This window comes from Crotalus tigris, unplaced genomic scaffold, assembly GCF_016545835.1.
Source record: "Crotalus tigris isolate CLP2741 ecotype Arizona unplaced genomic scaffold, ASM1654583v1 scf7180000017576.4783729, whole genome shotgun sequence".
Taxonomy (NCBI): Eukaryota; Metazoa; Chordata; class Lepidosauria; order Squamata; family Viperidae; genus Crotalus; species Crotalus tigris.
In genome coordinates this window covers 4,741,677-4,758,046 of record NW_024096487.1, presented here as the reverse complement: position 1 = coordinate 4,758,046, position 16,370 = coordinate 4,741,677, and the positions used below count along the sequence as shown (strand labels likewise).

General features: G+C 43.6%; 2 protein-coding genes across 2 annotated transcripts in view; one reads left to right on the top strand and one right to left on the bottom strand.

The window, feature by feature from the left end:
- The window catches only part of LOC120315353, a 119,389-nt gene that overhangs the window by 18,482 nt on the left and 84,537 nt on the right, over window positions 1–16,370 (bottom strand). The window lies entirely within an intron of this gene.
- Window positions 2,563–15,271, top strand: LOC120315263 (vegetative cell wall protein gp1-like). The gene is made up of 6 exons (XM_039359319.1): window positions 2,563–2,682; window positions 4,852–4,893; window positions 6,750–7,175; window positions 9,253–10,011; window positions 14,681–14,721; window positions 15,062–15,271. Exons 1-4 carry the CDS (start codon window positions 2,623–2,625, stop codon window positions 9,994–9,996), a joined length of 1,272 nt encoding a protein of 423 aa, XP_039215253.1. The 5' UTR covers window positions 2,563–2,622; the 3' UTR covers window positions 9,997–10,011; window positions 14,681–14,721; window positions 15,062–15,271.

The following is a 16,370-nucleotide window of genomic DNA, read 5'->3' as shown; positions in this document are numbered from 1 at the left end:
TTTTCTGGTCTGCCTATCCATTGCTTTTAGTTCTGCTTGAGTCCAGCTGTGTCCTGGGATTGCCCTGATTGCCTTTATGGTATTTCCTCCATTGAGTTTGGACTTTAAGATCTTCTTCACTCTCTTGATGTATTCACCTCTAATCTTTTTCTTGACTTCAGTGTGCTTGATGTTGTCAGTTTGAAGGATACCCAAGTATTTGTAGTATCTTCCTCATCCAGACTCTTAATGTTATTTTCGTGGGGCATCTTGATTCCTTCAGTTTTCACTATTTTTCCTTGTTTGATAGTAAGTATGGCACATTTGTCCAAGCCAAACTCCATTACAATATCTTGGCTATATATACGGACAGTGTTGAGCAGCGATTCTATTTCAGATGATGTTTTTCCATACAGCTTCAGATCATCCATGTAAAGGAGGTGGGATAGTCTGGCAGATGTTTTTGATGTTTGATAGCCATGTCCTGAGTTATTCAGTATTGTTGACAGAGGAAACAGTGCAATAACAAATAGTAATGGTGATAATGAATCTCCTTGAAATATTCCTCTCTTGATATTAACCTCTCCCAGCCTCTCACCATTGATCTGCAACTGTGTCTTCCATTGTGCCATTGATCTTTGCACAAATTTTCTGATGTTTCTACTGACTCCTGTTATTTCTAGGCACTTTATTATCCAATCATGTGGCAGAGAGTCAAATGCCTTTTTGTAGTCAATCCATGCATGCTGTCTCCAGGCACTGCCACATCCACTATCCAGACTTTTTTGTCTTTCTTATCGACAATTGTTAAGTCTGGGGTATTATGTTGCAGGTGCTTGTCTGTTTGAATTATTATTATTTACTATTATTACTGATCATCGCACAGTCAGCCAGATGTTCAGACTGGATTTGGCATTTTGTCTACCTATTGAGTCCTTACCCAGGACCTGGGATAGGCAGATGTGGATGTTTGATGGTATTACAGATATCGTCGCAGGATGGAAGCAGTTCCTAGTAAGGCCGCCTTTTGCAATTGACTAATAGCGAATTTGTCAATGCCAATGGTGTTCAAGTGGCGCTCCAGTTGTTTTGGGATTGCACCCAAGGAGCCTATGACTATTGGTACTACCCTTATTATTATTATTATTATTATTATTATTATTATTATTATTATTATTATTATTATTATTATTCCCTAAGATCGCCCTCACCCACACAGACAGACAAGACACCAGAATATAATAAACTGACAGCAAACAACACTCCCTGCTCTCACTGATGATGGTACCTAGTGTGGATAATGAAAGGTCTGAAAGAAAACAAACAAGCTCAGAGAATACCAAGGACCCCTCATTCAGTCTTTGCCTGCCTCAAAGAGGTCTTGCACTGGTTGAGATGAGGTGCTGGCTTCAGTATTGGTTGTCCTCTTCTGCTTCTCAAGCTCTAGATCAGGGGTAGGCAACCTTGGCTCTTTTATGACTTGTGGAGTTCAACTCCCAGAATTCCTGATTCAGCATGGGTATTGAAGTCTGCAAGTCAGAAAAGAGTCAAGGTTGCCTACCCCTGCTCAGTCTAGATCAGTGGTGGTGAACCTATGGCACGGGTGCCAGAGGTGGCACTCAGAGCCCTCTCTGTGGGCACGCGTGCCGTCGCCCCAGTCCTAGGCCTTTAGCTGGGTTTTCTAAAACCTTTTCGCTTTAGGGCTCTGCTGCTGTGTGAAAAAAAAAAAGGTTCAATCAGTTAATTTCAACTTCTCACAGAAAAAAAAAAGGTCTTGCAAAGTTGGAATTGATTGATTGAACTTTTTAGTCCCACCCAGTCTACCATTACCACCACAGCCACGCCCACCCAATGGGCCATGCTCAGCCAATAGGCCATACCCACCCGACACCCTATGATGCATAAGTGGGTTTTGAGTTGCAGTTTGGGCACTCAGTCTCTAAAAGGTTCGCCATCACTGGTCTAGACCAAGCTTCAATCTCTGCTTTGCATGCTGCTCTGAGCACTTGCTCACTTTGTGCCACCAATTGTACAATACAACCCACTATTAACAACGTTTGGACATTTATCTACACATTAGTCCTTATAATACTTTATTATGTTATACGTATTCAGTTCTTTTGAATTGTTATTCTCAGTTGTTTTTCTGTTACAGAGAAAGATGTATGCAATAGTCCTAGTGTATATTTTGTTGATTCTGGCCCTATGGCTGTCATAAATAATTTATTTTGATTTGACAAAACTAGGAGGGGGGGAATTAAACCACAAACGGCCTCTCAAAATTTTCCACTTGGTTTGTCACCAGATAAATTAGACAATGACATTTCATCAATGCTTTTTTTTTTTTTTGGAAGAATGATACAGAGAGCAGGAGAGGAAAACTGGAGCTTATCTGCACAAAATGTTTCCTGTAAATAAATAAAAACCCCCCCGCAGGTTTAATTTGGCACCAGATCCTTTCTTATGATGAATTAATCCTTTTGACCTTTCTTGATTGATAAGTTAATTTGAAGGCATCATCAATTGCTCCTTTCAGTTTGGGCAGTCTGGCTTGTGCAGGTGCATCAATAAATATCCATCCTTAACCCCCCACCTTCACACATATTTTCTCAACTGGGGAAGGAAACCTCGAGCTGAGAAAAAATGAAGCTGTCCACTGTGGGTGCTGCTTTGCTGATTTCCATGCTCTGCATTCTTGCTCAGGTGAGGTGAACCCCATTTTAAGAAAAGCAAGTTAGGGGATGGGGGGGGGAGAAATCCCTGTGTATCAAAATACTGTGGGTCAAACCCAGATCAAATTAGTCCCTCTCAGGTCCTTGAGAAATCTTAGATACGACCAATCAGGCTGTGTAAAACTTCGCTAAGATTCAGCTGGAACACAATCCAGCTGTATCTCTGAATCAAATTGGGCAATCCGATTGGATGCTGCATTTTTTCAAAGCAGTTTCAAGTATTCATTTGGACTGAGGATCATCAAATTTGTGGTGTAGTGGGAACAGAAAGCCATTGAAGACGCAGAGTTGAAATAACAGCTCTTTGTTCAGTTCTCACAGAAGCAGCTCTAGCAGCCGTTTGACTCATATTTATATGGACCGCCACTAGGTGGCAGCCAATGATTTTAAAGTATTCATTCCCACCTAAAACAACAGGCTTCAAGTACCATATTTTCCAGCGTATAAGACAACTGGGCGTATAAGACAACCCCTGACTTTTGAGAAGATTTTCATGGTTTGGAAAGTTGTCTTATATGCCGGAAAATACAGACAGACAGGCGAGGATTCAAATTGAACACTTTGTTAACCGTTTTTATAACAGACCTTATGCATTTAGGTTAAATACATAACAAAATCCATGTTTCTATTCTGACCGGAAGGATTTTCTGCACTTTTAATAACAACCTCGAGTTTCTTTTAGCTTGTAACAAATAAGGTGTTGGGGTTACCGATTGTCTTAGATTGTACCTTATTTGGTTTAGCCTTTGTATTGATTGGAAAGCTAGGCCATGATTTCCAGCAATGAGTTTTGGTGACTCGGGTTATTGTTGCATACCTTGGTTTCCCACCCTCAATAGATTTTTTTCCAGCATGGTTTATTGTACATTGGGTTATAGTGCAGCCTAGCTATTTTGAGAGAATCCTGAGAAGCTAACTGACCCATGGCTTCATACGTTTTCATTCAGTCCTGCTCCCAAGACAATATATGCAGACTAATATATATACTATATATATACAGCGGTGGTGAACCTATGGCGCATGTGCCAGAGGTGGCACTCAGAGCCCTCTCTGTGGGCATGCCCACTGTCGCCCCAGCCCCGCCTCCTCCCACAGCCCCCTCCTCACCAGCAGCCCTCCAGAGGAGAGTTGCCCTCGGGTATGGCCCGTGTAGAGCAGTGCAGCCAAGGACATGGCAGCTGGGCAAGACTCTGCCCTCATGCCCCGTCACGCACAGATGATGCTGCGGGGCATGAATGGAGGGCATGGCTCCCATGGAGCTGCTGGGCTGCCTGAGTGATCTGTAGTGGGCTGTGGAGGTGGTGGGTGGCCCTGAGGGCATGAGGCAGGGTGGGGCAGTTTTTGGACACTCGGTCTCTAAAAAGTTCTCCATCACTGATATATAATATCCGTGGGGGTAATGGAGAGACACATGGAGAGCTTCTTTGGGACAGAGAAGTAGGTGTAGATATGGGAAGGCGCTAAAAATATCCCTAGTTCTCAGAGAAGATTTCTTTCTAATGCAAATAGCAGCTTAGGTAAGCTGAGATGTTTTTCTGCAGAACCATGTTGGGAGAGAAGAATGTTACACAGTGACCCTGGTGGCGCAGTGGTTAGAATGCAGTATTGCAGGCTAACTCTGCTCACACCCTGGAGTTTGATTCTGATGGGACTCGAGGTTGACTCAGCCTTCCATCCTTTGGCAGTCAGTAAAATGAGGACCCAGATTTTGGGGGCAATGTGCTGACATTGTAAACCGCTCAGAAAGTGCTTTAAAGTACTACAGGGCAATATAAAAGTCTAAGTGCTATTGTTATAGTACAGGGGTCTTCAAACTGGGCAATTTTAAGATGGGTGGACTTCAACTCCCAGAATTCCTCAGCCAGCCCTGGCTGGCTGAAGAATTCTGGGAGTTGAAGTCCACACATCTTAAAGTTGCCCAGTTTGAAGACCCCTGCTATAGTATTACTCTTTATTCATTTCTACCCTTGTGGTTCTGATGCTGTGCAGCTTGCAATTATCATCTCTATAGTTTTCAGTGACAATCCCTTCTTGAATCATGCATTTACAAGCTTTAGCTTCAATATTAATTTTATTTTTTATGTGTAGGGAATGTATATTGATCCCTTCTCTCTCTTTCTGTCTCTTTTCGTTGCTGTAGCATGGCCATGCTCATTATGGTGGTTACTGGGATCAACACGGAGTAAGTATGATACCTTTTCTTTACCAGCTTTAGATGTTTTCCCCTTTGCCTCCAATTGTTTTGGAATCTCAAATGTTTCCCATTATAAAAGAAAAAAGTTTAAAGGAGTAGAAGAGGCTAAACATAGGGCTGCAAATTTTCTTGGACCATTTTTGCAACTTCCCTTCTTCCCTTTATTGCTATGTGACCATGTTCCAAAAGATGGTGGGCACACTGCAACATGCCAAGCGGTAGATTAAAAAAAAGAGTCTTGAGTTTGGTTCCTCCCAGACCAATCCAATCAGTTCTGCCTGTAGAACTGAAGAAATTTCTTGGATGAGAAGCGAAATGTCTTCAAGGAAAAACAAGACGACTGCTTCCTGAAAAAGCAACTTTGGGACAATCCTGACTTGGATGGCTGAGAATCTCCACAGACATCCACCACTGCATGCACTGCACACAGAACCGTATTATAAACATAAGAAGAAAAAGACTGGAAAACTAAAGCAAGAACTGTAAACCATCTGTTTAGAGAATCAGAGCAGAGAAATCATGAGAAATAACAGAGCTTGCAGATGGATCCTTGATGAACAGCCATTGCAACAAAAGGCCACAATGTCTTTCCTTCAAAATATCTGAAATCCCACTGACTTCACCAGTGTAGACAACAACATTATATGATCAGGTAGATTGTTTGCAGATGTGAATTGCCGGTGCCACGTATCTGGATTGTGAGAAAAGACTGGCAGGAGGATATTAGAGGGCTGTGTAGTGGGTGAAGTATCATGTGAGTTCCCCTTGCTTAAAGTAGGCTTGGCCCTGGGTTTCTCTCTGCTTCTACTCCAACACCTTAAGCATTACACTAGATGCACAGGTATATGGGATAACTGAATGCATTTTTTATTTCCCTGGAAAGATCCTAGATATGAAAGTTGGATTATCCAGCTCATTACTTCTCTTATCTACTAATATCCACCAATCTGACTATCTTCTTCATTGAACCAGATCCTATGGTGCTCTCTAGGATCTAGAACAGTGGTTCTCAACCTGTGGGTCGGGATCCCATTTGGGGTTGAACGACCATTTCACGGGGGTCACCAAACAAGGCTGTCCGCCATTTTTTCCTCTTTTCTTTGACCACGCCCTTGGCACCCGGTGATGTATAAGTGGTTGGGGGTCACCACAACATGGGGGACTGTATTATGGGGTCACAGCATTAGAAAGGTTGAGAACCACTGATCTAGAACCACAGTTATCCTGTTTAGCCAAATACAGCTGATCACTTATAATAATGCAGTGGAATTTTTTTTCAGGGCAGGGAAGTTGGAAATATCTGTTTGATGGAAGATAGTTGGGGGAGGCTGGGGGTCCATATCTGTTTCTCTCAACAACCCCCAAATCCAAACACTTGCAGAGGGTTTAATTTCCCAACAGTTTCTATGTACTAGGTTCCTTGCACTAAAATTAATTCAAGTCCATCTGGGTTGGCACTATAGTAAGTCTCTCACTCTTTAAGGTTACACTTAGTGGTTTATTGTTTACAGGAACCTAGTTGGAAACTGGGAATAATCCCAACTCGTAGAATATGTTGTGGAAGTCAGTTGTACCTGGTAAATGTTTGGGATGCAAGTTCCAGGCAGCTCCAAGATGTAATGCTGGTGGGAACTGTAATCCACCACAGGAGGAGGGCAGAAAAAGACGTGTCCTGGGACAGGGGGAAACTCATGTCACCCATCTCTGCAGGACAGCCTCTGGGAGGAGATACATCCATGGGCTTCCATATGGTTGATGGGTTTTCTTTAATGGAGATTGTTGGAAACAATCAAGATTAGTAACTCTGTTTTAGGTTTTTTTATTCTGATTGTTTAATTCTACAGCCATATCATTCACATGGCCACCACGGTCATTACCATTGGCACTATGATCCTCCTCCTCCTCCTCCTCCTCCTCCTCCTCCTCCAAGGTGCCCCAGCTCTCGTCGACAAGCCTACACTGCTCCTGCTGAACCCAATGCTGTTCTTGTTCAACCCTACAATTCTCCTGCTCCACAACCCTACAGTGCTGCTGCTCAACAGCCCTATCCTGTTCTTGTTCAACAACCCAATCCTGTTCCTGCTCAACAACTCTATGCTGTTCCTGTTCAACATGCCTACGGTGCTCCTAATCCACAAGTCTACGCTGCTTCTGCTCCACAACTTTACGGTTCTCCTCCACAAAGCAACACTGTTGCAGGTACTGCTCAACAACCTTCATCTTTCCTTGCTCAACCATCTTGGCCTGCTGTCCCACCTGCGTCCGGCACAGTGAGTATGAAAGTGAGACAGGTTCCCTTGAAGGCCTGTTCATATGGAAGTGGTAAAATGTTCTGCTGGCCTCAAATATCAAAAATATTCTTTCCTTACATTCACAGAGATCAAAGGCAAAACATAGAATTATTGTCCCCCCCCCCCCCAATTGTTACAGATGCATCCTGGCTATGCAGGTACTCCTTAACGTAGGACCATAATTGAGCATGGAATTAAAGTTGTGATTTATGCAAGTCATTCATCAGGTGATCATGCCTGACTTGATGCTGCCTTTTTTGCAGCGATTGTTAACCAAATGCAACAGTCATAAGGCACATGTTCAATTGCAAACACTGCAGTTGTTTAAGTGAACACATTGTTCACAATGGGCCTTTTTTTGCCAGAAACTTGAAATAAACCCTAGTTTCTAGCAAAACTGTTGCAAAACAGGTTCATATGGTTGCGAGATGTTGCAAACAGTCATAGTTGCTGGGCATCTAAAATGTAAGGATGTGACTGAGGGGCCGAGAGAAAATGGCCATCGGAACTTTGGATCTAGGCCCTATGTATTTTTTTGAGATTTGATGCTGCTTACTGGTTCTACATTGAGGATTGCCTGTAGGAAAAGATTTGTTTATTGGTCTGCATCTTACTACAGTTCTACATAGCTCTGGCTTCACGATGGCATATTCTCTTAAAAAATATGCCCCTGTTTCATGGTTTTAACTCTCTGGTGTATTTTATGTCATGGTTCCGACAGATGAAACCCCTCAAAAGATCTTTGTGGCATTGTTTACCTTAAAGAATCTTTATTTTGAATAGCATAATATCAGCACTGCATAATCGAAGCCAAAAACACAATTCCCTCCTTCAATTAATTGTCATAAATCACATTCCCCAATTAGCTTGAAGCGTGGGCCTCTTCTCCAGTTCTCCAGCCTGCCAATTCCTTATCAGCTCTGGTTACAATAACCTTGTTTCTCACGCTAGGTTTAGTGTTGTTATGTCTAGCTAGACTCTCGTTCACATCCCCCCCCCAGCATCATCTAACTCTAAAAGCAAAAGGTAAAAGATGGCTACATTTCCATCTATTGTCAATGCAAAAACATCCGGTGTTAGCAGTGTTGACATTTTATCTGAATTTTGTATAACCAGATATGTGTCATGTAACTGAATACAATTTTAGTTGCTCTAGGACAATAATTCTCAACCTTTGCCACTTTAAGGTGTATAGACTTCAACTCCCAGCTTCTCCCAGAATTCCCCAGCCACATGGCTGGCTGAGGAATTCTGGGAGTTGAGGTCCATGCATCTTAAAGTTGCCAAAGTGAGTAATGCTGCTCTAGAAAGATCCTAGATATGAGAGTTACAGTGATTTGGACTGTCCTCTCCTCTTATTTAGTAATTCAACCATTTTTGGACTTCTTCATTGGACAACAGCTAGGGTTCTCCATATGATCTAGAACCACAGTCATACTAGATCCTGAATCTTGTTTAGCCTAGCACAGCTAATCATTCATAAGGGCTTTTTCTGCCAGAGCAGGGAGGTTGGAAACATCTCTTTGCTGGAAGGAAGTTGGGGAAGACTGGAGATGCAGATCTGCCTCTCTCAACAGCCCCCAAATCCAAACTCTTGCGGAAGACTAAATTTCCCAGTGTTTTCTATGCATTCAGGTCCCTTCATGCATTTATGTCCTTCAGAGTTGTGATAAGCCTGTCCCTCTTTAAAGCTACACTTAGTGGTTTGTTATTTATGGGAACCCAGATGGAATCATTTGTGGATAGTCCCAACTCTTAGAATGTGCAGTGGAAATCTTTTGTACTGGTAAATGTTTGGGATGCAAGTTCCAGGCAGCTCCAAGAAGTAATGCTGGTGGGAACTGTAATGCACCACTGTAGGAGGGCAGAAAGAGACATGTCCCGGGACAGAGGAAAATTCATGTAATTCATCTCTGCTGGACAGCCACTGGAGATGCACTCATGGGCTTTAATATGGTTGGTGGTTTGTTTGTTTTTTTAATGAGGAATGTAGGAAACAAATCAGACCAGTGACTATATCTTCAATGTTCCTTCCATTTTTTTCCCTGTTCTGCAGCCACAGCCTAACAATGCGAATCCACCTAATTTGGTCACAAATAGCTTCCCTGGTTCAGTTCCCCAACAACCTTTCCCTGCACAATCTTTGCCTGCTGCCCAAGTACAAGCTGTTCCCTCTGCTTTGGCTAGTCCTCAATATTCTGCTGGTGCTGGATTTCCCCCTGCACAAGTTGCCTCGGGTGCCTTTCCACAGTCTGTCTCGGGTGCCTTTCCACAGTCTGTCTCGGGTGCCTTTCCACAGTCTGCCTCAGCTCCCTTTCCACAGTCTTCCTTGGGTGCCTTTCCACAACCTGACCCTGCTACCTTAGTTTCACCCAGTGTTCAACCCTCTGATACATCTGGATTGTCTTTGTCTGCATCTGGAACACCTGGTCCCTTTGCACAACCTCCTCCTGCTTCCTTAGTTCCATCCAGTGCTCAGCCCTCTGATACATCTGGATTGTCTTTGTCTGCATCTGAAACACCTGGTCCCTTTGCACAACTTCTTTCTGCTTCCTCAGTTCCATCCAGTGCTCAGCCCTCTGATACATCTGGATTGTCTTTGTCTGCATCTGAAACACCTGGTCCCTTTGCACAACCTCCTCCTGCTTCCTCAGTTCCATCCAGTGCTCAGCCCTCTGATACATCTGGATTGTCTTTGTCTGCCTCTGGAAAGCCTGTTGCACAATCCAGCCTTGCTACCTTACTTTCACCTGGTACATCCGGATTGTCTCTGTCTGCTCCATCTGGAACATCTGGCTGAAACGACTTCTGCCATGTAAGTATGAAAGTATGCCAATTCTTGAAGGCCTATTCCTTTGAAGGCAAGCGAAGAAGGTTCTGCTGGCCCTAAAAATCAAGAATATTTCCCCCTACTTACAGATAGGATTAAGCTAACAAAAATGGAAGGTTCTAGGCTGCTCAGCTTTCACTAGAACTAATACTTGGCATTATTCTGGCTGAGGAATTCTAGGAGTTGACGTCCCTACATCTTAAAGTCATCAAGGTTGAAAAACACTGCTTTAGCCTATCCCTTACTCCCTGCAGAAAAATAACAAGTTTTGGAGGAAGTCCTTCAGAGAACATAATTGTTAGTGAGCTGTCTGTTTCAGTGGGTAATAGAAAAAAGGTAGTCCTCAATTAAGGTTAACAGATTCACGCATCTTTGAAGTTAGGGCAGCACTGAACGAGGACTATATGTCATGGATCCACATAATTGCAGCTGTTTCAGGATCCCACAGTTATGTGAACTCTCTCATGACAAATGAAATCAGTGGGGAAGCAGGCATGTGATCATGGGACACGATGGCAATTCCAACTGTTGCAACTGCAGTGATAAGAGTCTGTGGTTCGTGCGCTGTTATATTGGGGCATGCGAGATAGTGCATCTGCCAGGAAGTTCTTTCTTCCTGGTAAATGTTTGAGCTTAAATTGGAATTGGTGAAAATGCTGGGACCAGCGGGCTTGTTTGGGATTGAGTTTCCTGGAAGTTTTCAGGGCTTCCAAATTTTTGTGATCAGTCCACACCTGGAAGGGGATTTTGTTGCCTTCCAGGAACTGTCGCCATGTGAGTAATGCCCAACGTATCCCATAAGCCTCCTTCTCCCATACGGGCCAGCGCTGTTCTGTTTCCGTGAGTTTCTTGGATGTATATGCACAGGGTTGCAATACTGCATCATCATTTTCTTGTAATAGCACAGCCCCCACTGCCACATCACTTGCATCTGCCTGTATTATGAAGGGCTTGTCCATGTCTGGGTGCCTTAGTACTGGTTCGGCAGAAAAAAGTCTCTTTAGTCTCTCAAACGCTGCTTGGCACTCCATTGTCCATGTTAGTGGCTGGCTAGGTTTTACTGAGGATGTTCCCTTCGTTTTTAGTAAGTTGGTGAGGGGCAAGGCTATCTGTGCAAATGAGGGGATGAATTGGCGGTAAAAATTTGCAAAGCCCAGGAAACTTTGTAGTTGCTTTCTTGTGCGGGGTGGTGCCCATTCTAATACTGCTCTGACCTTCTCTGGGTCCATTTCAATGCCCTGTGGGGATATGCGATAGCCTAGGTAGTCTATCCTTTCCTGGTGGAATTCGCATTTTGAGAGTTTGGCATATAGGTGAGCGGCTCGCAGCTTCTTTAAAACCGCTCTGACAAGTTTGACGTGTTCTTCTTTTGTTTCGGTAAAGATAAGAATGTCGTCCAAGTAAACAAGGACCCCCTTAAACAGGTGCTCCCTTAGAACGTCATTGATTAATTGCATAAAGACTGCAGGGCCCCCTTGTAATCCAAATGGCAAGACTTTGAATTGATAGCACCCCATGGGGCAGTTAAATGCAGTCTTCCATTCGTCCCCTTCCTTGATTCTCACGCGATAGTAAGCTTCCCTTAAGTCTAGTTTAGAAAAAATTTTCCCTTTCGATAGGTGTGACAGCATGTCTTTCATGAGGGGCAGCGGGTATAGGTTGCTTTCACTGATTGTGTTCAGGGCCCTATAATCCACGCATAAACGTAAAGAGCCATCCTTCTTCTCTCTAAAAAGGACCGGGGCAGCCACTTTAGGCTTAGCTGGTTCAATGAAACCTCTCTCCAGGTTTTTTTTTATAAATCTTTCCATTTCCTCCTTCTCCTTTGGGCTCATGGAGTATAATCTGGGTTTCGGGAGTTTTGCCCCAGGCTTGAATTCAATGGTACAGTCTGTGGGTCGGTGGGGGGGAAGCTCATTCGCCCTCTCCTCACTGAAGACTTCAGCAAGGTCCCTATATTCCTCTGGTATTTCTGTTAATCTTTTTTCCTCTCCTATGGATGCTTTTTCTATTCTTGATTCTGGTAGCCTCTCTTGGGGTTTTAAGTCCATAGGGTCCCCCTTCGGGAATTTGATTTCTGTCGTCCTCCAATTTACCCAGGGGTTCCATTTTTTCAACCATTCCATCCCTAGAATCATTGGGCATTCCATACCTGGGGTCACCACAAACGTTAAGTCCTCTTCATGGTTGCCCAGGGAGAGGTGTATTGGCAGAGTGGCTAGGGTAGCTGGCACCCCCCCTGCTATGGATCCATCTAGCTGGCCAAATGAGATTGGTTGTTCCAGTCTCCTGGATGGGATGCCCAGATTCCCCACTAGTGTTGGGCTAATGAGGCAGCGGGTGCAGCCAGAGTCTATTAAGGCTTTCACCTTCACAGCTTCGGGCATGGGGGGGATTAATATAGTCACTGTTTTGAAGATGGGTGTGATGCGTCCACTTACCAGGGGTTCGCCTTCCGAGCTGTCATCTGAGGCATCCACCGTCCCTGTGGTGTAGGCTGGAGTTCTTTCCCCTTGGTGAGCAGAGGTGGGGTTTTCTGCAATTTCCATCATTTTCATGGCTGTTTCTTTTGGCTTAGCTGAATACCCTCTGGGTTTGTTGATTGGGGATCTGTCTGGGTTGTGCTGGGGGGCCTTTGAGCGGCATTCTACAGCTCGATGCCCTTCTCTTCCGCACTTGAAACACCCCATCTGCTTCTTGGCTGTATCCGATGATTTCACCGGTTGGTGTGTCAGCTCAGGCGGGGGGCGGCTCCATTGTTTTCCTCGGCGATGCCTCTTCAATATGTCGATCTCTGCTTCCTCTGCCAAGACGTACCATTCCTCAAGTCGATGTGGGTCTCCTCGGGGCAGGCAAGCATCATATAGATCATAGTTTAGTCCGTCTTTGAAACGGCCAAGGAGGATGTCTTCTGGCCAATTCAGTTTGCTGGCAATGGCTCGGAATTCTTGTGTATACTCAGCCACTGGGCGTTTGCCCTGCCTCATCGTTGTTATTCTTTCACGGGCTTTGCGATCAGCCAGGGGGTCTTCAAATCGTCTTCTCAACGAGGACATGAAACGGTTGAAGTTACTGAGTTCTGGGGCATTGGAGTCATGCAGGTTCACCACCCAATCTGCAGCTGGTCCATCCAGGGCAGATTGCACGATCCGGATGCGGGCTTTGTCGCTGGGGATGTCCTGCCCATATTCCTCCATGTAGCTGAGGACTTGGGTTAGGAAAAACCCCAAGCGTGTTGGCTCCCCTTTGAATTTCACCTCCAACGGTGGACGTCTTGGAATGGATCGGTGCCTCCATTGTGGGTGGTAGTGTCTTCCGTCCAGATTTCCATCTTGGGTCCGGTAGGGGGTGGGAGCTCCTGGATCAGTAAATGTCCCTGGGGTTGCAGGTTCCACGTCCCCCTCGGTGTCTCTCCCTTTGTGGCTCCAGGAACTGGGGCGGGCGTAGGGCTCAGGAATCTCCTCTCCTAGGGAGCTGAGAGTTCTCTTCATCAGGTCAATAGCTCTCTCTAGGATCCAGTCTGAGTACGGCATACAGCTTCCTCCCTCTTCACTTGCGTGCAGGGATTTCTCCATCTCCTGCTTCCATTCTGGTTGCTTGGTCCCCCGTCTCAGGGTCACTTTTCTTGATTCCTTTCCCCACTCGCTTTTCTTTCCAACGCCCATCGACCAGCGAGGCTTGTGGTCCTGTGTCTCCACCACTTCTTCTTCTGAGAAATCTGGCCTCTCGGATCCCAACATCTGGCAAGGTTCCAACTGGGTCAGCGGCTCTCTTTCCAGGGAGTTTTCTCCCTCTCTTGCTTCGTTGTCTGACATGGTAAATTTTTGCAAAATCCCCCGGCAAGGGTCTACCTTCCAGGTGGATTAATTTTGCAAGTCCTGTCTAATGTAAGGACCCACCCCACTTTGCATCTTAAGAAGACAGAACTCTTGGAATAGTTCTTCCAACAGGAATCCTTTATTAAGAGAAAATGGTTGCAGGCATGCTAGACAGGACTTGGGGTCCAAGCTCTCCCATTCAAGGTTTTAAGGGGTTCCCCAGTAGTCCCACCCAATCAACCCCCCTTCCCAGTGATAGTTTCAAGTATCACAATTCCACCCCGTTTCTTCTTTCTTCCGTCTGGATGGAGACTTCAGATAACTACATGAAAGGCAAATACTCTTCTTTGTTAATGCTAATGTTCTCTGGTGTTAACGCTTTGAGGTTACAATAGGTTACAATAAACACACATTCAGCATTCAGCTCTTTGAAGTCTACTGAAGGAAGTGAGGGCCATAAAGCCCCTTTGTTCTCCCCCTTCTCTCCCTCTTATGGCAGAATCCAAAGAAGGCAGAATTGGGAGTTTCTATATTTGATAATTAAAGATGAAATATGATTGGATTCTGACAGTTGGCATGGTCACATGACCTTGTGCATTATGACCGAGTTGTTTAGCAACAGAGCATCTGATCCCAGTTACCATTGGTGAGTATCATCTATATTGCTGATTTGATTTCTGTGCTTTGAAAATTTCAACTATTGAAACACAATTACAACTACCCTCCATTATCTCTATTGCAGCAATTAAACAATACTAATTCCTAGGAATGTCCACAATAGAATGAACACTCCAGTGATTTTGCCCTGAATTGATTTTCTGATTTTATTTTTCCAGCTAAAGTAAATCAAAGCATCTCAGTATGAAGATGTACACCAGTGAGTATGATGGATATTCTTTGCTTTAATAGAGATGTTCAGTGTGCAGATTTCTCCTGGGACTTTACAATGAGTTGCTTTCAAATACATAGATTAGGGGTCCCCAACATCTGTGCAGTGGACCAACAATGGTCCACAGCCTGCCGGGAACCCTTCAGTCTATGAAAAAACTGGCCTCCACAGAACCAGTCCCTGGTTTGGGGGCTGCTGATGTAGATTATTGGCGCTATTATCATGGAGGGTAAAGGGGAGGTTGAAGGCAAAAGTCTGGAATATTAGTTGCCTTGAGCAGACACTTTTTGTGCCAATGTTTCACTTTTACTCTTGTTTTTTTTAATAGATTCATCAACTGCATTTGTCAAAAATCATCCCTCCAACACTTTCTCTTTCTGGCTTCCATATCAAAGGGGAAATGCTACTTTCTTCAGAGAAGGGTTCCAGCAATATTTCTTTCTGTTGATTTGAGGACACTTTCTCTTAATTGTGAATACTGGTTAACACTGGCTTTCTCTACAAAAAAAAATACAAATAAATATGTTCAGCATTATCATGGAATGTTGTCTTTATTATTATTGTGCTGTGAAAATTATCATTTTTTTCCAATATTGTAATGAAGTTCAGGCCACATCAATGCTTAGTTGATTCTGATAAATGAAAATCTGATTATAATTTAGATGGACGAAGAAGGAGCAGATAAGGAGGGAGACCCAGGTGACACAGTATTGAATAACTGGAGGTTGTATAAATATTTATAGAAGTATATACTGAGAAGGTTAGATAAATAGAAGTATTAATGTAAGAGAAAATTAATCTTATTGTATATAATACAGATAGGGAAATTTGGAGAGAGGAGTTGCTCGGACATTACCCCTGAATTGTATCTGAAGAGGGATGAGAGGGAAGAAAGGAGAGAAGAGAGAAAAGAGTAAAGGAGGGGAGAAGGAAGTAGGAAGGTTGGAGGAGAGAGTGGTGAAGGAAAGAGAAGAGGAGAGGAAGAAGAGGGAAGTAGGGAAGAAAGAGAAGAAAGGGAGAAAAGGTAGAGAAGAAGGAGTGTGGTTACAGTGAAAGGGGAAATGGGCGAGCAACACCAAAAGTCATGTGTATGTATTTATTTCATTTTATTAAAAGTATCCTATATACAAGAATGTAAAAAGAATGTAGGTTAACATCTGATAAATATCATGGTATATGTATAGGGGAGAGTTTGGAAAAATAAAAAATAAAATATATATATATGGGTTTGGGAGGGGTCTTGCCAGAGCTGGTTTTGTTTTCATTAATGCCGAAGTGATGTACTCAATAAAGTTTCACATTAAGAGAAAAAAAATTGATTATAAGCCCACTATCTAAGTATCCTTTGAGCTTAATGCCACAAGCATAATTATCTCACATTTCTGTTACCTTTCTACAGACCAGAGTTTCTTATAGGCTTAACAGATGTTTAGTGATGTTCCCAACATTACTTTGAACTACTTAAGAAGTTCCAGAATATAAACCTTTTTTGTCTCCTTTGATCACAGAAGTGAATAATTACATTCTTATTTGATGTCTAGGAAAGAGTTGCTCATTCCTGATTCATAGGTCAAGAAAAGTCTTTGTTGGATTCTTAATCCAACCGATAATAAGTTAAAGGTTTCTATAAAAATGCT

What these genes read in the sequence shown, in the direction of transcription:
- LOC120315263 (XM_039359319.1), top strand. Translation starts at nt 2,623, where the DNA reads ATGAAGCTGTCCACTGTGGGTGCTGCTTTGCTGATTTCCATGCTCTGC. An exon ending in TGCTCTGCATTCTTGCTCAG is followed by an intron (nt 2,683 to 4,851) that starts GTGAGGTGAACC and finishes TCGTTGCTGTAG; the next exon opens with CATGGCCATGCTCATTATGG. An exon ending in TCCCACCTGCGTCCGGCACA is followed by an intron (nt 7,176 to 9,252) that starts GTGAGTATGAAA and finishes CCTGTTCTGCAG; the next exon opens with CCACAGCCTAACAATGCGAA.